The sequence below is a fragment of the Festucalex cinctus genome, chromosome 3 (assembly GCF_051991245.1).
Source record: "Festucalex cinctus isolate MCC-2025b chromosome 3, RoL_Fcin_1.0, whole genome shotgun sequence".
Classification (NCBI taxonomy): Eukaryota; Metazoa; Chordata; class Actinopteri; order Syngnathiformes; family Syngnathidae; genus Festucalex; species Festucalex cinctus.
Genome location: NC_135413.1, coordinates 31,280,452 through 31,302,706, shown reverse-complemented (window position 1 = coordinate 31,302,706; position 22,255 = coordinate 31,280,452). Strand labels below are relative to the sequence as shown.

The 22,255-nt window shown below is 40.7% G+C and overlaps 1 protein-coding gene across 1 annotated transcript; it reads left to right on the top strand.

The window, feature by feature from the left end:
• Positions 1-9,735: 9,735 nt before the first annotated feature.
• Positions 9,736-20,303, top strand: LOC144016443 (ornithine decarboxylase antizyme 2-like). The gene is given in 6 exon segments (XM_077517605.1): positions 9,736-9,980; positions 14,856-14,922; positions 14,924-15,004; positions 17,198-17,373; positions 18,341-18,426; positions 19,392-20,303. Coding segments are annotated over 6 exon segments (564 nt in total). The 5' UTR covers positions 9,736-9,960; the 3' UTR covers positions 19,526-20,303.
• Positions 20,304-22,255: the final 1,952 nt, after the last annotated feature.

The following is a 22,255-nucleotide window of genomic DNA, read 5'->3' as shown; positions in this document are numbered from 1 at the left end:
TTTGGCCAGAACCAGTCAGGCATCCAATGACTCACCAGGACGCGGGGGGGGGGAATCTGGAAAGAATTCCCGGGAATCTTTTAAAGCCTCTCTTGTTTGGACTGCGGCGATTGGGAGGATTGTGCGGCCCAAACGGTGTTGTTGTTCACCGAGCGGCATGCGCCGTGCGGGCCGGACATATCTGGCATAGCTTTTCTCGCCAGCCTTTGTCGCGTAGATTAAAGGAACATTGCAGAGAATCAGCGCAAACAAATAATGCCAGCGCATCGCGGCGCGCTGCTCCCATTGCCGAATCAACCGCTTATTTACACTTAGCTTCACAAACGGCTTTTTTTTGTCAACATTACCGCAATGTACGAGGGGTGGTAGCTAGGGCCACGCTGGGAAAACCATCATCTTAGCAGAATGAAGTTATATTTTGTAGGTATTTTTGAGAATATTATTTATTTTAGAATCAAGTCATTGTTTGTCGAATAGGAGAATGAATATCAATTTTGTGAAAAATGGCTTTATTGAAAGTTGTTTTTTGTGTTTTTGTTTCACTGAGCTATATTTTTCTCTTAGCATTTTAATTAAATATCCTACTTTTTCTGGAAAATACACAATTTTAAAGATTTTTTTTCTCTTTAAGATACTGCATTTTTTTTTTTTGTAATATCACTTATTCTTGAAAATACACTCTAATACGTTTCTCAAAATAACTTCTTAAAATATTTTTTTCCCCCTCAAATAGTCAAATGATCTCTTAAAAAAAAAAAAAAAAAAGTCCCAACTTAAAATAAACCTGCTTTTTATAGATATTTTTTTCTCATTATTTAATTCTTTTTTTTCCCTTCCCCCCTTGGAAGTTTTAAACTTTATCCAGAAGAACTAAAAAAAAAAAAAAATGTACTTTTTGTTTTGTAGAAAATAGACAATTTTCTCTGTACTAATAATGTACTTTTTTTTTCTAGCAATTTTTTTTTTATTTTTTTGGGAGAAAAATTACGCTTTTTAGGGGGTGAAAATATCACAATTGTTGAAAATGTTTCCACCCTCAAAAATATTTTGTGTAGCAAATAGTTAAAAAAAGAAAAAAAGAAATGTACATAAGTTTGTTCCGACAAAATATACATTTTTTTCTAGAAAATATACTTCTTTTTTTTTTTCCTTTTTTTTTCCCTAGGCATTGTACAATTTTTCTCTAGAAAAATTTGTTGAAAATGTTTCATCAAACATAATTATTTTCAATAATTTCTAGATGCCATAATTTTCCAGATGTTTTTTTTGTGTATAGAGAATGTTTTTATTTTTACAAAATACCTAAATTAAAAAAAAATAAAATAAATATCATAATGCTATTGAACATCCATTTTGGCCCCAAAAATGTCACGGAATAGTTTACTATGTTTTGGTACCAATGAAACTTGTGTGAAATTGTATATGAAGTGTGACTTCATCCTTAAACGGATACTTGACTCATTGAGCCATTTTCAGCAGTAAAAAGTGAATATTTTGTCTATAATTAATGTGGTAACTTGATTATATTTCATGTACAATTAACACCTTTAAAAAGTAATTTTTCTACATGCTGTCGACTTGATGGTAACGACCAATCATGGCTCAGTTTGCTAACCAAACCCAGAAAACAGGTGAACCATAATTGGTCGTTGCCTACTTCCTCAGCACAGGTGATGTCGTCGTCATCAGTCGACAGAAAGTAGAAAAATGACTTTTTAAAGGTATTAATTGTACATGGAAAAATAATCAAGTTAGCAAATTCATTCTGGGCAAAATATTCACTTTTCACTGCTGAAAATTTGTTGAGTGAGTAAAGTGCCCCTTTAAGTAGCCTGTCATGCAGCTTTTTGAATAATATGCACTTATTTATTAAAAGGTGTGTCTTGAATTGCAAAAAAAAAAAAGTGTTTGGTCACGTCCACAAAAGATAAGGAAGGGCAAACAGTTGGAGAGGAAACATCCTGACATGCGAATATAAATATACAATACTTTGGGCGTAGCGGCGTGGGAAAGGTCAGCGTGGGAACTGGGCCTTGTTGTTTTGTCAATGACTTTGGGAAAAGCGCGTGCGGCTCCAAAGGCCTCGGCGGCGGCCGCGCCGCTTCGTCATTGTTCTCCCGCTTCCTCCCGCTCGGCTTTTCGGCCCCCTTCGCCACGTTTTTCCCTGGAAGGAGCGTCTGGGAGGTTCCCACGATCCGCCGGCCTTCCTGAGCGCCGCGCTTAACGCTAGCGGCGGCTAATTTAGGTTCGCTCCTGCCGGGCTCGGCCCATTGTCTCGCGTGGGAACCGGGGAGGCTTTTCTCACACGCTCACGCGGAGGTCGAGGTTAGAAGTTTCCATGAGGAGGCTGCGAAAATCCGATGCACTTTGACACCAAGCAAGCCAGTTTTGCGACGGAAGGCTACAGCTAAAATCTTTCTGTGTTTTGGGTTTGTGGTGAATCACCGTCGCGAAGCCAGCTACAGTGACTAGGAAAAGTCTACACACCCCTGTTCTGCCAGGTTGTGATACATTATTTCAAAACGTTGTGCCGTTAACTCATTCCTTTCCAGCCATTTTCAATGAAGCAACCTCCTTTGCTCCCGGCTGCTTTACTGGATTTTGTAAGGTCAACAAAATATTCTGTTCTAGTGCTATAAAAACATGGAACCTACCAGAAGAAAGATTAGTGTCTTCTTTCTCCAGGAAAAAAAAAGTATTTATCTGTTTCCGTTTAGCAGCAATTAGTATTGGAATACAGCTAAATTTCATCAATATTCACATTCCTGGTGAAAACAAGGGCAAAAAGAGCGTGTTGCAACATGCCCCTGGCTGATCTCTTATACTCTGCCGCCACCTGCTGGCCGTTTTTGTAATAACTACCATTGCTTTCAGCAATCGCTTCACGTCTGAAGCTGTATCAAAGCCTTCTGTATGCTCTAGCATAAAACAAAAAAAAAACAAAACAACAAATACGTTTTTGGGAGTAAAGGACAAACTATTTAAAAACGTATAAATACGTTTTTGGGTTTTAATGAGTTAGTGATTAACCTGTTCAAAAAAAGTAGCCTCTCAAGAGGGGAGTTTAAAAAATAAGTGTGGGGAAGCTAGACTTTAAGTCATTTTTTTTTTTTGGGGGGGGTAATTTATTTCACAAAAAACACGAAGAGTATAGCTTGGGCTCGCACCCAAAATCCATGTTCCCTATTCAGGTTGACGGCAGGATTAAGCGCGTTCTGGTTGTTGGCTCCTTTTCATTGCGATCGATCGAGTCCAAGTGGGGCACTTCGTTCCTTAGCCCCGAGATGACACTTTGGCGCTGCAGCGTTCGCGGTCCTTTGTCAACATCCGATCGTGTCAAGCTTTCAAGTTTTACGTCTACGCAGATTTTAAAGGTAAGTTTGCTAAGATTGGCTGCTTTTTATTCCTATAATTATTAGTTTTGGTTGTGCTTACTAAATCGTATTCCAAACAAGGAGCTGAGTGACTCGTCGCTCTTGTTTATCGTAAACCCACACAGAAAATCGGGAGCTGAGATGCGAGCTCCAAACTGATGCAGATGTGCTAACCACTAGGCCACCGTGCTACCGCCGTTTTGAATCATTCACATTGTAGTCGGTGGCCACAGGCCAGCAGTAATGGCTTGCCCTTGAATAATTGAATAACATGATTTTTTTTTTCTTGCATAATCTTATGAATAAATCATCCACTGTAGTATCTCAGTGGATTCCTTTGAAGCACAATTATATGGATAACGCTGCGTTTCGTCTCACTATTTGGCAGGCTTACATCATCTCCTCCACTCTTCTTCCAAATGTGTTTAATAAGTCCAATCCCAAGAGGAGAGATTTACTTTTGCCAAGCGATCTGCTAATTGGAGACACTTCCTGCATGCCTGGCATTTTTTTTTTTTTTTTTTTTAAATAATAGTAGCTGTGGCGCATACATGTGTCATTGTGAAAGACGGCTGCACTCAAGTATGCTGACGAGGTACTTTTTGAGAGGGTTGTGCAAGCATATGAGTTTTCATGTCGCCCCCTAAACATGAGGCTGTTGTGAGACACATTTAGTGCCAGCTCAGCTAAAACGAATCTTTGACGTCTATAGCCGTCAATGGCAGTGAATGAGTTAAACACCCGTCAATGCGTTAACAACCTATAAGTCACACAGAGAAGACAAAATGTGTTGTAAAGTGTATATTTTTTGTGTAACTTTTTTCAGATATCTGTGCTGTACTTGAGTGTTTTTGTTGCTGTGACGCTGACAATATATTTGCGTTCTATCTGGCATTTGGAAACAGTTTGTACTTTTTTTCTATCAAAATACTTGTTTGATCTGTTCCTTGGGTCAGGACTAAATGTGGGGGGAGGCTTTCAACGTTATGGCCCCACAGCATGGAAATACTCTGCGGACTAAACTGAATGTCTCTGAAGTTATTCCACTTGAAGTTTTCCGTTCTGTCCCAAGGGACTGTAAAGAGCACAGAACGGTGCCTGTGTTTTCAATATCAAGTTGATCTTGTGTTATTGCTCGTGGTCTACGTAGTGGAAAAATATTTTTCTCACTTTTACAGCCTTGTTACTTTTTATTTTATTTTTTTTATTTTTGACTCGTGCTGCTTACCACCTTGGCCCTGTCACCCCCGAGAAAGAGACTCAAAATATATCATTTGTTTGATATTTTCGACTATAGGAGTGATTTATGGTGAATAATATGTACATTCATGAGTTTTTTTTCCAATGTTTTTTGAGCCAATGCTAACTAGCACTTAGTTAAAAAAAAAAAAAAAAAAGTAATGTGATTATTTTTGTTCTTTTTTATCTTCGCCATACAACCACTAAAGACACAATGTATAGGTCTGGTAATCACTAATTTATATTACATAGGTCCCCCTATAGGAGGCTGACTTGGTTCAACGCCATCTTTCTACTACAGAAACTCAAAGGAGAAGAACTTTGCAAATGTAGTTAGCATCCACTGGTGCTTAGTTGCATCTACTGTCGTGTCTGTCGTCTTGTGGTCTGCAGGTGGTCGTCGCTGAGTCAAGTGATTTCGGGCTTCCGCTGCTCGTCTCCCTCTGCTTTGCCCTTGTTAGCTTTTGCTAGCTTCTCCCGCTAGCTGCTCTTGTTAGCCACGCCGAGGTATGGCTACGGCTAACTCCCGCTAGCCGCTCTTGTTAGCCACTCCGACGTGCGGCTTCGGCTAACTCCCGCTAGCCGCTCTTGTTAGCCACTCCGACGTGCGGCTTCGGCTAACTCCCGCTAGCCACTCTTGTTAGCCACTCCGATGTGCGGCTTCGGCTAACTCCCACCAGCCGCTCTTGTTAGCCACTCCGACGTGCGGCTACGGCTAACTCCCGCTAGCCACTCTTGTTAGCCACTCCGATGTGCGGCTTCGGCTAACTCCCGCCAGCCGCTCTTGTTAGCCACTCCGACGTGCGGCTACGGCTAACTCCCGCTAGCCACTCTTGTTAGCCACTCCGACGTGCGGCTTCGGCTAACTCCCACCAGCCGCTCTTGTTAGCCACTCCGACGTGCGGCTACGGCTAACTCCCGCTAGCCACTCTTGTTAGCCACTCCGACGTATGGCTACGGCTAACTCTCACTAGCCGCTGTTGTTAGCCACTCCGACGTGCGGCTACGGCTAACTCCCGCTAGCCACTCTTGTTAGTTGCTCCGGCTCGATCGCTCAGGTCTTTTTGCGTCTCTTGCCAACTGCCAAGTTGCCGTCGTCGCCCGTCAAGATTCCAGTTCGCTTGCTTGCTCACGCCGAGTGCGGTCTCTCTGAGTCGTCGTGTGTGTGCTTCAAACCGCAACCGCTTCGGCTAGATGCTATTACTTAGCGTCATCTTAGGGTTGAACTTTTGCACACTGTACCTTTTTAAAGAGGTGCTATTTTTCTTATTAAAAAACCCCCAAAAACATTACACCACTGCTTATTGGTATTTCCAGTCATTTCAATCAGAACAAATGATTCGAGATGTTTTCAAACGTCACAGAATAAATTAAAGTCGAATCACAATGTGCGTCTGCATTAGCATTAATGTGCCCTACTAAGCGGTGGCGCGTGCGTGAGCGAGTACTTGTGCCACCTCTGACTTTTCTGGAAGGTTCAGCGAGTCCCCCTGGTCGATTTGGGGCTCTTACATAAGCCAAAAGACAAAGTGCTGAAGGGCGAGACCGTTTTGGAAAGAGCGGCTCTGTCGCCACTCCTGCTTAATAAATTGGTAAGATGCTAACAGATTAGCTGCCCCTCTTTTCCTCCTCCAGGTCACCTCGGAGGATCACGTAGTCAGTCGCACATGATGAGCCCGAGCACTAACGACATGGCTCGTGTTTCGTGAGACGCCGCTGAGCCGCCACTTGCAAACAAAAGGACAGATAGCGTCAACATCACGAGTGGGTGGCCTGTCGTCGCCGAGATTCGATAGTCACTGGGAACACACACACACACACACAGTACGTTTTCTGGGGCATTCGTCCCCTTAGGATTGAGCCATTGGTAAACAACCTTATTATGAAATGTAAAAATCCAAAGAAATTCGAGCCCATTTGCTGACACTGGTCCACCAATTGGCACGCTCAACTATGTTGACGTCAATATTACTCAAACTCCAAATTGATTGTCGACGGGTCCCAAGTGGGCCCCTCTGTTGCTTTTGTTCCCTCGCGTTTTAAGCTGGTCACGAGAAAACAATAATCCAGTGTCATGTCAAATGACCAAAATCCAGCACAAACGAGGTCACTGGAGCAACTTTTCCTGGGCCTCTGTGTTGATTACAAACAATCTTTGTGTTTGGGGGGGGGATTGAAATGAGGTCTGTTTTCACACCATCCAACGTCATTCACGTGTGAATTGAAAGAGTAAGATGAAACTTGTCACAGGTCACAACATCAGGTACAACTGTCATCTAATGACAACCGATACAGTGGAATCTTCTTGAAAGTCAAGCAACCATTTTCACACAAATGTTTTAAACCTTCCCATTCATTCTCATGTCTCAAACTAGTTTTACTTTATTTTACCTTTATATTTGTGTACAATGAACGGGAATCATGGGAAATGGGGGCTGAGGGTTACAAGTACGAGCGCTAGCTAGGTTGGCAACAAGGGGCAGTTAGCCGAACTATTCTTTTTCTTCTTCTTAAAAAAAGAGGCTTTACGATGTTTATTTGCCACTCTGTTGACATAAACAGCAAAATTATGTTAAAAGAACAACAAATTTGGCTAATGAGAGTACTCTAGCTTAATGCTAACACATAAAGGCAAACAAAACAAGCATTGGCTTTGCACTAGTGAAGAAATTGTAAACAGTAATTTCAATTCAACACTCGTGTCATTTAATTGATGTATTTCATCTTATCCTAAAGCTGGTCAATGAAGAAATTTGTCCAAAAATGTTTTTACAATGAACGGGAATCATGGGAGATAGACGATGAGGGTTACAATTACGAGCGCTAGCTAGGTTGGTACTCGGCAGCTATCTCCACAACAAGGGGCAGTTAGCCAAACAATTCTTTTTCTTCTTCTTCTTAAAAAAAGAGTGTTTAAGCTGTTTATTTACCACTCTGTTGACATTAACAAAAAAAGGACATTAAAAGAACAACTAATCTAAACAAACCACACAAATTTGGCGAATGAACGTACTCTAGCTTAATGCTAACACATAAAGGCAAACAGGCTAATGAAACAAACATTGGCTTTGCGCGAGTGAAATTTTAAACCGTAATTTCAATTCAACACTCATGTCATTCCATCGATGTATTTCATCTTATCCTAAAGCTGCTCAATGTAGAAATTTGCCCAAAAAATGTCTTTACAGTCACCTTTTTATTTGACCATTTATGACTCAAACATCTTCTAATGAGCGGATTAAAAACACCTCAGCTGTTCACAACTCCTGCAAGCCTCCGGTTAATAGTTTTCAGACTGGATTTGGGTTCGAATTACCCACCCTCTGTCTGCGGATGTGACGTCATGCGCGCTTTGCGTACGTGAAGAAGAAAGTGTGCACTTTAATTTTTTCGGCCACAATTCAATTTCTTCCGTTGAGCAGCTTTGACATTGTTGATGCGCCTCCTGGGGTTGTTGTAAAATGTTCCGTCGCAATCTCAGTAATCATCTTCAAATATAACACCCCCCCCCCCCCAACCATGCTTGCCATCACCACCCATCTTTGTCAGGCGAGCAGCACCGGCATCACTAACGTGCCAGGATCAAGTAGCCGATCCTGCTATCTTGTTACTGATCAGGTAATCTGTTTGGCAGGAGGACTCTTTTCCATTCCACCTTACATAACCGCACCGCTATGTTCAGTTGTTTGGGCCCCTGGACAAATTTTTACGGGATGTCTCCAGCTAAATAGGGAGACTGTTCTCTTTTTTTTTTTTTTTTTTTTTGGGGGGGGGGGGGGGGGGATGTGTATTGTTCCTGTGACATAACATTTCAAATGGAAAACAATAAAGAGGACCCAACGGCTCTGCTCGACTTCGAAGCCTGTTGGTCTAAATGCGGAAGTTGCTAAACAAAAATAGTCGAGGGTCTGTAGGCGCAAACACCTTTATCAGCCGGTAAGCTAATCCGGGCGCGCAAAGACTGAGGGCGTAAAAAAGCTGCAGAAATGTAGGCCAATCCCTCGGGGCAAAGCAAACGACACAGTAGGAATACCCACAGGATAGCATGTTATGAATGCAAGTATAGGCTGAACTTGATGAGCGACATGAAGTTTGCTCCGCAAAAGTTTAGTTATCCAAAAATGTTCTTAGAATATTATATTAAATCAAACAAATGAATAATTCTGTCACCCTGAATCATTGACAGTCTAATGTTAGTCCATTATGAGGTTTGTCATGATGGAGGTGTGTGTTTTACAGTATTGCATCGTTCCTCCATGACAGGAAGCCAAAAGTGAGAATTACTTTTCCTTTGTAAAGGGAGAATTTCATTTTGTTTGTGCAGGTCTAACTAATGATGTGGATATAAACAAACATTTTGCCAGTAGCATAAAGCTCTATAGTTAATGTTATGTATATCCTGTGTATGTATGTAACTATTCCTTGTCATTATTTTTTGTTAAATCATTGTTTAATTCATAAGCGGTTCAGATGATAGATGTATGGATAAATGAATTATTGATGACACTATAAAAATGAGAATGAAGAGTATCATTGAGGATGAGAATTACGTTTTAAAATAAAATATTTAACATATCTTACATACATACACATTAATTTTGCTGAAAATTGCATTTGCTCAAATAGATACATTATATTAATAAGACAACATAAATTAATTATTAATTACTTATTATTCATATCATTATTCAAATAACTATTTTATGTATTCTACGTGCACATTTTAATTCTTATTTTTACATTAAAAAATAAATAAAGTAATTAGTGAACATAATGCGAATGACAATTAAATATGTCCGCATTTAAAACATTTAAATCCAGTAATTGGTTAGATACCTATAAGAAAAACTGTATTATTAAACAATCCAATAAAACTGTGAATTTTATTTTATATAAGATTAAACGATTTTACCGACACAATCTGTTCCTTAAAAAACACTAACATTTGCCCATTAAATTGACAAAACAATCATTAAAAGAACAATAAAGCATGACAGTCTGCTAGCTTGAAGTTTTTAGCCTTTTGTTTGTTTTTTTTACATAGCGTGATGTGGTTTGGGGGTGGGCGGAGTCACCCACAATGCACCGCGGCGGCTCCTCCATATAAACTCCGCGAGCGCGTTCGCCAGCAGTTTGTTCACTTTGTTGGCCGCTGTAAAGTGATGTTTGCTCTTCTTCAGCTTTCTTCCTCCTGAATCATAACAAGCCCAAAAACACACGCCAACAGCCTTTTGGAGCTTCGCACTCGATTTCCCGGACGTAGAGCTTTTATGCCTAACCTTTTTGCTTCAAATAAACGATTTGGTTTGAAAAACAAGGACCGTAAAAAGCTGTCGTCGAGGCTGTCATGTTGAACGCAGACGAAAGGTAGGAAGTGACTCGATCGTGCTGATAATAATGTGAGCAACCGTTTTTAACTCAACTTTGTTGTCAAAATGGGAGAGTTTACATTCCTCACTCGGAGGCAAAACTTGGGTGTCAAGTCCTCCCTTGGTGATAGAAAGGCGACTACTAAAAAAAGAAAACAAGACTGACGACATGCGTGCCGTGTAATGTTTGCAGACATGTCGCGACTTCCGCCTAATTTGAGCACCTGGAATGTTTTATCATGTCCCTTTAAAGGTTATTTCATGTGATTTGCCCACTTTTAGTTTAATGCACGACACGTTTACATCACACAAACATAAAAAAAAAGAAAGCACGACACTTTGGTGGTATGTTTATTTTACAGTGATGACGTTTGGCCTTGTAAAGTAAACAAACACGGAGTCAATCCAATGTAGCGTAATGCTAAACTACTCGCACGGTTCTGTAAAAGAATAGGACTAGTAAAAGTACTGATTAAATCCATTCTAAGAGTGTACTTGTACTTTTGTCTTAGTGATGAAATAATTTTTAAAGTTCTCAAAATGAGTATGTACTCAAGTGAAGTGCAGTAACTTCTCACTCCTGCTAATAAAAAGATGTCCATAATTGGATTTATAAAGCACAGTTGAAGCAACAGTTGTGCTGTAAAGTTTGAGGGGTATAAATTGATGATGCAGCATGAAAAACAGGATATTCAATCATGTCGTCCACTGTTCTGATTTTGGTGACAATTGTTAATACAGGTAGCCCTTAACTTACAATTTAGAGGTACCTTGATGTAAAAGTGCAGTGACTTGCGAGTTTTCTGAGTTGTGGAGACGCCACCCCGTGTTGCAAGCAAAAAGTTATGAGCGAGTTAATTCAGCCACCACCACAACATCCACCCTGCATCCCGCATCTCACTCACACATTGAAATACTGCCATTGTACAAGGGTTTAAAGTAACAAAACTAGTTTGCAAGAATATTCAAGAAGTCATGCTCAGGTACTACAGTACATTGTTATTTTTAGTTTTTCTTTGTAGTCTCGTGTTTCCTGTCATGTTGTTGGCTTCACAACGTGTAATTGTCTATGTTGAATATTTAGCTCGATTGTAACCATTCAAAATGGCTGCTTGTTGTGAATTGAGTTGTTACCTGCCACCATCGTATCACCAATGTTGCACTCGCAAGTCAAAGCAAAGTCAGGTCACTCGTATCTCAAGGCACCACTGTAGTTTATCGCGGAGTAGAATTAAGGTAGTATGACTATTTACGATTCACTTTTTTTGCTTAAATAGCCGTTTTGTTTTGTTTTTTTAAATGGATTTAACCTTCACAATATCAATGCTCGTTTCATTATCCTGTCTTTGGTAGTTTCCATTAATTATTAGCATTAAGCTAGCACACTTTCCTAAGACGAATTTAAGTGGTTTGGTTCAACACATTCTCTTCATGTTATTAAGTTTTCCAATCGTGGCTGGTTGGTGCGTTCGACCACTAGGATAATAGATGTTATTTTTAGGCTTGATGATTTTGATAAATACTTGATAATTGCCTACCGTTTGGCTTTTCAAAGCACACGCCGAGTGCCAGTGTAATTAGACGGGTGAACGAAAGTAGTTATTAAGCAGCTCTGCGCTTCATCGTGGTGCTCTGCATCGTGCAGATGATGTCAAGTCGGCTAAATCTCTTTTGAAACGCAAGGCAGGCAAACCTTGTTTGAGCCGCTTGTCGCTTTGCCCGTGTGCCACATTGATGGTTTTTGCGCTTGTCAGCAAAATGGCAACTGAAGTGGCCCACATCTGGCCTGGTTTTTTCCTCTTTACCGTACGTGCGCTCTTTCACACTCAAAGGCGTTCCCCTTGACTGATGTTTTCCTGAAGCTTCTGGATATGATAGGCGCCGGTCAGAATTTCCGTCACATGAGCCAAATTTTCAGAGTGTTTTAAGTTAGTGAACGAGAGGTGAAAAGGTTTTATGTGTTAAAAATAAACCTTTCAAACGTGACAGCGAGTTATTCACGTGCTGTCTATGCTACCTGAGCTGTTATTAGACAGTAGACACACCCTGTGATGTAACACGCACTTTGTGTTTCTGTTTACTGTCTCGATGTGCTGTGTTCTGTGTGCGCCTTCAGACAAGACTGAAACCAACAACAAAGTCAGCTGAAGACAAGAACCTGCACTTTGGGGCGGGGCCAGCCATGCGCGTCTTCTACTTTCAGCCTTGCTTTTAAAAGCTCGCTTACTTTCACTGCTAGCTTGGAAAGCTCCAGTTTGCGCACTTTGCGATTGTTTATCCGAGAAATGAGATTTGGGTCAGTTGAGCGCATTATTGGCATAAGGCTTGCTGCTGGTCCAAAGTCAAATGTTTTCCTGTTGCTTCGGGGGTGTTTGATTTGCGCTCAGTGTTCAGGATGGGTCGGACTCACGGGTTTCAGCGCACGTGACGTGATCGAGTCATCCAGCACGCAGCAGCGCTGCCAGACTTGCACAAGTCGACTTGTCAAACATTGACAGCTGATTTTGAAGCGACTGGCCTTGACATCGTTTCAAACAAATCAGCAATTTGAAGGCTTTCTCGTATTCAGAAACGGTCAAATCATCTTGGCGCTATTGCTAGCATGCGGCGTAGCGCATGCATAGCATATGTCCCACTTTCCGCGATTGCCGCTTTATGTACACAAAAGAGATTGTTTACAAAATTGAAATTTTCAAAAAGCTTTAAGGCTTGCCTGTCAGTTGTAAAATAATTAAAAAAATTCTGCTCCTGAAAATATCAAAGAAATACTAATTGAACTAGACTAAGTGCAATTTCTGAAAAAAATTGCGTCGGAATGCTGAAAGCTGAATGCTCATGAAGTAAATTGAAGGATAACTTATGTGAAAATTATAAAGGTAGTAGTAGTAGTAGTAGTATTAGTAGTAGTAGTTACTACTACTAGTTGTTTTAGCATTCCCACAATTCTAAACACATAGTAGGGTTCTGACTCCTGAGGTCAGCAGACGTGGGTCAGAGCCCAGAATTCTCAGCAAACCTGGTGAGTCAGCATTTAGATGTTGTGCTGCGCGTAAATAGAATCGGCTGTTAACTGAATTGAAGTCGGCCCAAAGTGTTAACGCTTTTAAATCCATGTTTTATTTTTCTTGCGCTGTGCGTTCTTTTCGTATTTTTAGAGCGCAACTTTTGATTTACTTTTAAATGTGAGCTCTTTCAAGTTGGAGCAAATGTCATGTTGCCGTCTTGAATGCATGCCATAAAGAGGCTCCTGAATTCCAACAGACTTCAAACGTGGCATCCTCGCTTCTCGCCCTCTTCCGGCGCACCTTCCAAGTTAGCTCCTGCGCTCAGCTTTCATTTGTTTTACAGAGTTGTTCCCCAAGCGGCCCATTGTGTTGTTAGAACGTTTTCCGGTCTTCTCTGGGGATGTTTTGTTCCCCGTGTGTCTCTTGGCTGTCCTCCAAACACCTCGATGTTCATCCCTTTTTTTTTTGTTTTTTTTTTGTTTTTAAACAACTCATCCGATTCTTGTCCCAGCGACGCCAGGAAGGGCGGGCAGTGTTCCACCGTCACATTCGCACTGCTGTCGCGCTTCCCACCATCTTGAAACGTCGTCTCACAAAAGTATGACCTCCTTTACAACATAACCTATATTCTCTTTTTAGGATGACCTCGTCACCTATTCAGTTTGGGCAGTTGCGAGGCCGGTTTAAATGTCACAGTGTTGCTTTTCACAACAAGCTGGCACTTCCATCAGGTTCAGGCAGTGGGGGGGAAGGGAAAAAAAAAAAAAAAGACAAGCAGCTCTCGTTGGCAGGCGTCGTCTTTATCGCTTCCTCCATCTGCGTCCTGCCCGTCTGTCTTATCTGATTAAGTTTGTCTGTAGTGCTTCTTCATTAACGTTGATCACCAACTTCACCGTTTCCAGCTGGACTTAAGAGAAAATAAACAGCACATACAACAGTGGTTGACACTCTTTTTACACTAAATACTACCTAAAAAAATATGTATACTTAGCTGTCCCAGTACCTCCATCATGGCCAACTTTTAAATGAAATTAAAAATAAAATGAGGGCCAGGTGATCATTCATTATGTATTGGAATAGACGCGTGACGTCCAACCAAGTCAGCATTGGGCAACAAAACGAGTCTGTCGGGCAGCTGTTTGACGGCCTCGCATTTCAGTAGTTTGCTCACATGCCAGGCCCAGTTGGCCCCGAACGCGTCCTGCTCTCGTGTCTCTTAACGGCGACTGCAACTCAAAAGCCCGGCGGGCTATTTGCAGAGGTGTCGTCCTGTCATGTGCTCGTTGGGGATGCTTCGCCGCCAATCGCTGATGGCATCTTGTCAGAAAGGACAACGCCTACTTGTTAAAAATACACAAGAATTGATGTTGATTCTGCCGACCGAGACCTGAATTTCAAGTTAAGCCCAAAGTATATATATATATATTTTTTTTTTACTGGCTTTGTGTCGTCAACAACGGGCTTTTGGGCCTTTTCACACTGCACTTAGCACATTCCTAGCTGTCGAAGATGAATCGGACACTTTTGTTGCTGCACACAAAGACTAAATCAACATTGTCATTTCACCATAGTACCATATTTGTTTGGCCTTTCAGTTTAATTAACAGCTTTGATGGCATTTTCTTTCAGTGTTCGTTTTCATCTTAAGCTTGCCAGCGCGAATATGTTTTTTTGGTTGCAATGTGCAAATAAATAACACCAAAAGGCTGAGGAGAAAACCTGGTATTATATCAATAATCAACTGTTTCATCTTTTGTGAGGAAAAGTTCCACTCATCCACACTCCGAAAGGAAAAGGAAAGCAGATGTCTGCGTTTCTTTGAAAGTGACTGACGATGATGATGATGTTGTTTGTGTATGTCTGTGCAGTTCCTGGTTAGCGGGCGCGCGGCTTCCCAGCTCCATTCCTCAGCCCCCGGGGCCTCAGTGGTGCTCCTGATGCCCCTCACCCACAGCTGAAGATCCCGGGTGGGCGAGGGATTGTCAGGGATCACTCTCTCGGCGTGCTGCTACACAAGGTCAGCATGTTTGGCAAGTTTACAGCCTTTCAGCACTTAGTAGGAGTGTGACGGTATATCGATATCGCGATAAATCGTAATGTCTCCCGGTAGATTATTGATACGCCTACGCAAGTGTCGCGATGTCTGTTGTTAATATACAGCCACTATAATGGCTCCATTGCTCATTAACTTATTGAGCAATTACTTGGCGGGCCACTAGGGGGAGCGCCTTATAATAGTGACGGGGAAATGTACGCAAGTCTTCAGGCAAAGACGACTCATGGGCTTACTTTTACTTGTGGAAGACATTTATCTGTCTAGCAGGTGTCTCCGTTTTGCATACGTTTCTGTGAAAAATGTGTATTATAGCTTCAATTTTAACATTTTAAAACGTATTTTATGTTTTGACTTTTTGAAGCACATAATTTCCGAGGATTTGATTTAATTGGATTTAATGTTTTTCGTCATTTTTTTTTTTTAAATTTACTTTTGCAATGTAACACAAAAAAATTGTCAGTTTATAAAATGAAACAATTGACTATGTAACTGACATGTTGCATGACAGTAATGTTTAAGAGACACAAATTTGTTCACAGAAAGTTGCCTCTGTTAATGTTGAAAAAAAAAAAATACACTAAAGTACTCACTGTGAAGAAGACGGCATTTTAATGTTGTGTTTCAGTGCTGGTAAAAAACAAACTTTCTCATTGAAACAACATCAGTTTATGTCTTGAGTAGTTTTATCGTGGATTTATTACCTGACCAATATATTGATAATCGCAGTATCATCATATTGGGAGATAATCGTCATAGTGAGCCTTGTATCGCATATCGTATCGTGAGGTTCCCACCCCAACTTAGAAGTTTTGATGGATGTTTAAAATGGCAGCATTTACATTATACTCTGTATCATACTCAAGCATTAATATAATCCTTTGACATAATCACGTATCCATGCAAAATAAATAGCTCGCCTTGCCCACATGCGAGGGCATTACTGTACCATAATTGTGCCTTTTTTTTTTTTTTTGCATTAAAAAATTTGACTTTTCATTTTTGAAAAGCATTCCAATGTTCTCTTATCTTCATCACTGTCCAATTTTGGGTCTCACATAAATTATTATTCTTCAATTATGCAAGCTAAATTTGAGCAAATGGTAAGCTGCTGCTCCGTGTGTGTGAAGACGATTTTGTCGTCGCACCCCGGACATGTGACTGCGCCCGGGGGATTAGCGATAGCGGGATCAGACAGATGACTGACTCATTGTCCTCCCCTGTGGAGCGAAGTTGGGCTTCATCAGATAGGAAATATCAAAGTGAGCCTTCAACTTGAAAGACCCAAAAAATAATCAAATAAAAATAAATCAGGCCAGAGCATGATGCTCAATCTTAAGAGGAAATTAAATTTGTGCTCTGTTGTATGTATTTTATTTGAATTTTGGGGCATTAAAGCCAAATATGATGGGTAATACTTTGATGATCCCGAAGGGGAAATTCAGGTTTTACATCAGTTTGTTGAAAAAATAGTTAATGAATACATAAATAATTTATTATAATAATATAATGGTTAAAAATACATCTTGTTCATTATTTTGTCATACATTGCCACTATTATTCAACATCTCCCTTAAACAGTGATTAAAGTAAATACTGATATTTGACTTAATGCAGCTAACTTTTACCGCCAAAAACGTTTAATAACGTTTACGAAAATCACAATGTGTACTGCCATAAACGTGAATTGACGTCAACTACTTTTTTTTTTTTAAGTCAATGGCCGTTGAAATGTCTCGGGGAGAGCTGCCTGGTCAATGGGTTGTGAAATCAAAAACGCCCACTAACTATGGCCAGCAGATGGCAGCATTGTGTGTATGAAATTACAATGAAACATGACGAATCTGATGAAAATGAAAGTTTTCAAGGATGACGTGAATGATCAAATCCTTTGTCACATTAAATCTAATTCACAGAGCGCGTCACTAAACAAAAAAATATTTGTGTCAATGTTATCTTTTCACAAAAAGCCTGTTGTCTTATTATTTATCTATTTTCGCTTGATTGTCACTCAAATCACCTTCTAAAATGGTTATTACTAAAGAACAGTAAGGTAGAAACATACTTTTTTTTTTTTTTTTTCTCTAATGAAAGAATGGAATGCGATCTTTCATGTAATACCCACATACCGATTTTTGTTCCCGCTTGCGCCTCCAGGACGAGAAGTTGACCGTGACGCAGGCGACGGAGGTGAACGGGAACGCCTCACCGCTGCTGCGCTTCCACTACCAGCTGAGCCAGCGCCGCTCGGCCTTCTGGGATACGGCGGTGTCGGAAGATAGCCTCTTCCTGGAGATTCCTGCCGGCCCGCTGGTCGAGGGAAGCAAAGAGGGGTGAGCCTCGCTCGCATGAAGACGTCTGCTTGTCTTGATGATGCGACGGCGGTCATTCTCAAAAGTCAACACCGGCTCCCCCTAGTGGTACATGAAGAATCACTGACTTAGACGTTCAAATTCATGATACTGTGGCGAAACGTTTTCATCCAATATAGTGTGTGTGTGTGTGTGTATATATATATATATATATATATATATATATATATATATATTTTTTAGGTACAGTGCAGTTGTTTAATATTTTAGAACTGTTTACCCATCCATCCATCCATTTTCTTGACCGCTTATTCCTCACAAGGGTCGCGGGGGCTGCTGGCGCCTATCTCAGCTGGCTCTGGGCAGTAGGCAGGGGACACCCTGTACTGGTTGCCAACCAATCGCAGGGCACACAGAGACGAACAACCATCCACACTCACACGCACACCTAGGGACAATTCAGAGCGCCCAATTAACCTGCTATGCATGTCTTTGGAATGTGGGAGGAGACCGGAGTACCCGGAGAAGACCCACGCGGGCACGGGGAGAACATGCAAACTCCACCCAGGAAGGTCCGAGCCTGGACTCGAACCGGAGACGAACTGTTTACCTTTTAACATAATTTTAATTAAATCATTAGTCAAGCAGGTTTTTGTTATTCTATACATTTGTCTTTATAGTGATACTTGAAGAGTGGATAATTTTTATTTATTTTTTTCCCGATGTGGCACTTGGTGTAAAAAGTTTGCAAAGCAACTGATGTAGCGAGTACATGCGTGTGGTGTCCGCGCTGCAGAGATCTGACAATCAGATGTCAGCTGCGCCACTTAGAGTTGCAATATTATGTAAAGAGCTAGCAGTCGCTCTTATGTAAAAGAGGAGAACTGCGTCATCAGCAACCCCCCTACCCCCCCAACCCAACCCCCCCCCCACCACCACCACCTTTTTCCGCCATCGTCCACTGACGGACCACGTGTGACGTCCTCAGGCTTACCGCCCTGCTGGAGTTTGCAGAGGAGAAGCTGAAGGTGAACTCCGTCTTCCTGTGGTTCAGCAAAGGCCGAGAGGATCGACGTAAGATTTGACTTTTATTATTATTATTATTATTATTATTTTTTATTTATTTATTTTTTTTTTAATTTTTTTTAAGTACACCAACAGTAGCATCTACCTGGACAATTGTAAACAAATGGGCGATTGCACACTAGGGATAGACCGATCATCAGTTCGGGCCGATTATGAGTGCCGATATTTGGCTTTTTTTTTTTTTTTTTTTTTTTTTTCCCAAATATTGGCCTTTTTTACAAATCTGAAGGCCGATATAGCTGCTATCTCACTGAGCGGTGAATGCTTGCGAACGTAACAAATTTAGGGTTTTTATCCGGATTTGTAAGATGTTCACGAGACCGTTTTTTTTTTTTTTTTACTTGTCAAAAATCAATTTGGAACATGTGGAGACAATTTTTCACTGCCTGCGAATCTCTTTTGAAACCTTTTTTCGAACCCCAAATTTTTAAACAAGGAAGGGCTAAAACATGCCTTGTGAAAATTAAAATTCAGTTAAAAAAAAACTAGGCACCAGAGGGTGCTAGAACTGCTCAAATGGAAATCAACCCGACTTTTTTTTTTTATTTTATTTTTTTTAAACAGATGTGCTGCTTTTAATATCGTGACATGACGACGCCGATATAGTGTGGCAGCTTTAATATCGCGATATTGCCCTTATCGTTACATCCAAAATCGGCATATCGGCCCTGGAAAAAAAACAAAAACATATCAGTCTATCACTATTGCACACCTGACGATTGACCCTCACACTCATATAACTGATGTCCATTAAAAAGCTTCGGAGAAAGGAGGAAAAAAAAAAAAAAACACTGATGAACATTCAATATGGAAGAGGCTGTGCCAATCGGTGTGTCCCAAAAAGCAGCGATTATGCTGGGAGTGGATTGTACTAACTTCCCTTAACCCCCCTCGCCCCCCAATCCGACCATATAATCCATCAAACCCACTCAAGTTGTTCTTGTCCAACTTAGTGACCATCATCAAGACGTTCCACTACATGGGCTTCGAGATGGTGAAGCCGGGGGACCCCTCGGTTCCGCCCCGGTCCGACTTGGCCTTCATGCTTTACTCTCTGGACATGGGCAGCAGCTCGGATGAGGAGTGAGACCACATAGAACCCCCACCACCCCGCCTTTTTTATTTTTTTTTTCTATGCTCCCCCCACCACCTTTTCTGCTTGCCCTTGGGATTGAGGGTCTTTTTTTTTTTTTTTTTTTTTTTTTCTGCTCTAAGACTGCGAGCCAAGTTACTAGAAACTAACTTGTCACATGACAGGTCCCGCCCACTGCCCGCCCCCTTTTTTTGCTTAATTTTTTTGTTTTTTTTTTGTTTTTGTTTCTTGGCGCCTTCGACGAAGACAATTTTTGTAAGATGTTCGTACCTCCTCTCGTTGTTGTTTGAGAAGAGACTTTTGAGTGACTTTGAGACGAGCACGGAGGTAAAAAAACAACAAAAAAACATCACGTCACTCGCAAGTCGTTGACCGCTCGGGATCGTCGACATCAACCGGCATCCGTCCGCGTGCGTGTTCCAACCAAAGGGTCGCTTCATTCCGCCGCCTGGCATCATCACAAGTCATTGGCCGCTCCGCTTCTTTATTGACATCAACAAAGTTTGATGGTCACTAAAAATGTTTGGTTACACTTTTTTTTTTAAACTCCTTCACTGCTGGCATGTGTCAGTCATTGGCCGGTTCAGTTCATTGACAACAAGGGCCAAGAGTCAATAAAATCTGTTACATTTTTTTTTCATTTGACATGTGGCAGATTGGCGCGTTTGTTCTGGTCCATAGAAGTCATTGGCCGATCTAGTTGAGTGAGTTAGTATAAGAATCATTCTGGTCTTGTTTGACATTTGCGGGTCAATAAAACTGTTACAATGTAGTGGGGTTTTTTTTGTTTTAAAAGGTCTTACATGTCAGTTACTCGATTCCATCACAAGTCATTGGCCAGTCTAATTCATCAACATCGAGGATCTTGGGTCAAAACTTCTGATGTAGATTTTTTTTTTTTTTTTTCTTGTGCACATCATTCTCACACAACGATCATTGTAGTTTGATGACATCACCAAGGATGGACGTGCAATCAACAGATGGCGGAAATCATTGGCCGATCTAGTTTTGTGAGTTCAAGTTATTCTGGTCTTGTTTGACATCGAGTTTGCGGGTCAATAGAATTGTTACGATGTAGTGTCTTGTTTTAAAGGTCTTACACGTCAGTTACTCGATTCCATCATAAGTCATTGGCCAGTCTAATTCATCAACATCGAGGACCTTGGGTCAAAACTTTCTATGTAGATTTTTTATTTTTTTTTTCCCTCCTCACTTGTGTACACCATTCTCACACATCAATCATTGCAGTTTGATGACATCATCAAGGATGGAAGTGCAATCGACTGATAGCAGAAAAATCATTGGCTGGTCTAGTTTAGTGAGTTAGTATAAGAGTTAGTTATTCTGCTCTCGTTTGACATCAAAAAGAGTTAGCGGGTCAAAAAAAACTGTTACGATGTAGTGTTTTGTTTTAAAGGTCTTACACGTTAGTTTCTCGATTCCATCATAAGGCATTGGCCAGTCTATTTCATCAACATTGAGGATCTTGGCCCAAAATTTCCAATGTAGTTTTTTTTCTTTCTTTTTTTCTTCTACTTGTGCCCACCATTCTCACACATCGATCAGTGCAGTTTGATGACATCACCAAGGATGGAAGTGCAATCAACTGATGGCGGAAATCGTTGGCTGGTCTAGGCGATGTCTGCAAAAATGTTTGTCACTCAAATGTGGTCCATGAAGTCATTGGCTGGTTGAATTTTTGGACATGGACGATGGTTGGTCAGTCGAGTTTTAATAATAATAAAAAGTCTGATTTAATGTCATCAGTCATTGGCCGGTCAAGCCGAATCTGCCCCGGACTGTTTGTGCCTCACTCGTGAGAGTTTGTTCCTTTTTAAGTCTTATGGAGGAGTTTGTTGTTGCTTTTAATTCCCCCCCCCCGAAGGTGTGTGCGTGCGCAGGAAGAACACTTCAGGGTATTAACCATGATATGCAATCTGATTTATCGTTTTGCAGGAGCTATCTTGAACTTGCAACTATTTTTTATTTTTTTTTGGTGTATAATTTAGCACTTTGAACTCAATGCCAAAGAAGTAGGGCTTAGTAGGGGGAGGTCGGCCTTTTTTTTTTTTTTTTTATTTCGAAACCTCTTCCAGGTCTAATCAATATTATGCATTTTCTCTCCAAAGTCTATTTTCTTTGTATGTATATTTCTCTATATTGACAATAGTTGAGCTATTTATTGTTTTTGTTTCCCGGTGACCATCAGAGGGCAAATCCACACTTGTACACTGTGGAGGAGAAACTTGTCTCTTGCGGCAGGGAAAATGATTGGTTAAAAAAAAAAAAAAAAGGACAAACTAATAAAAAAAAATAATGAAAATGTTATGCTTTGGTGTGTTTGATGTTTTCATTGAGAAGGTCAAAGAGCTACAAGCAAAATTCCGTAGCGGATGCCATTTAAAAAAGAAGAAAAAAAAAAGGCTCGTGTTAACATAGCAACACAATTGAGCATGATGGAAAAGTTGGAAAAAAAATTATTTGAATAATTTGCTAATGTCAACCAAATTGATTTTATTCTTTTGGTGACATTTTGTTTTAAAATCACGACTTTTTTTCCCCTCCTTTTCTAACTCACAACTTTTGTCGCTAATTTGACATTGAATAGAATATAATTATGTAAATATGTCGTTTATTTACATTTTAAATATCCCAACCTAATTGGAAATGACAGAACATTTTTTTAATGAGTAATAGCCTATTACAAAAAAACATTTACAAGAT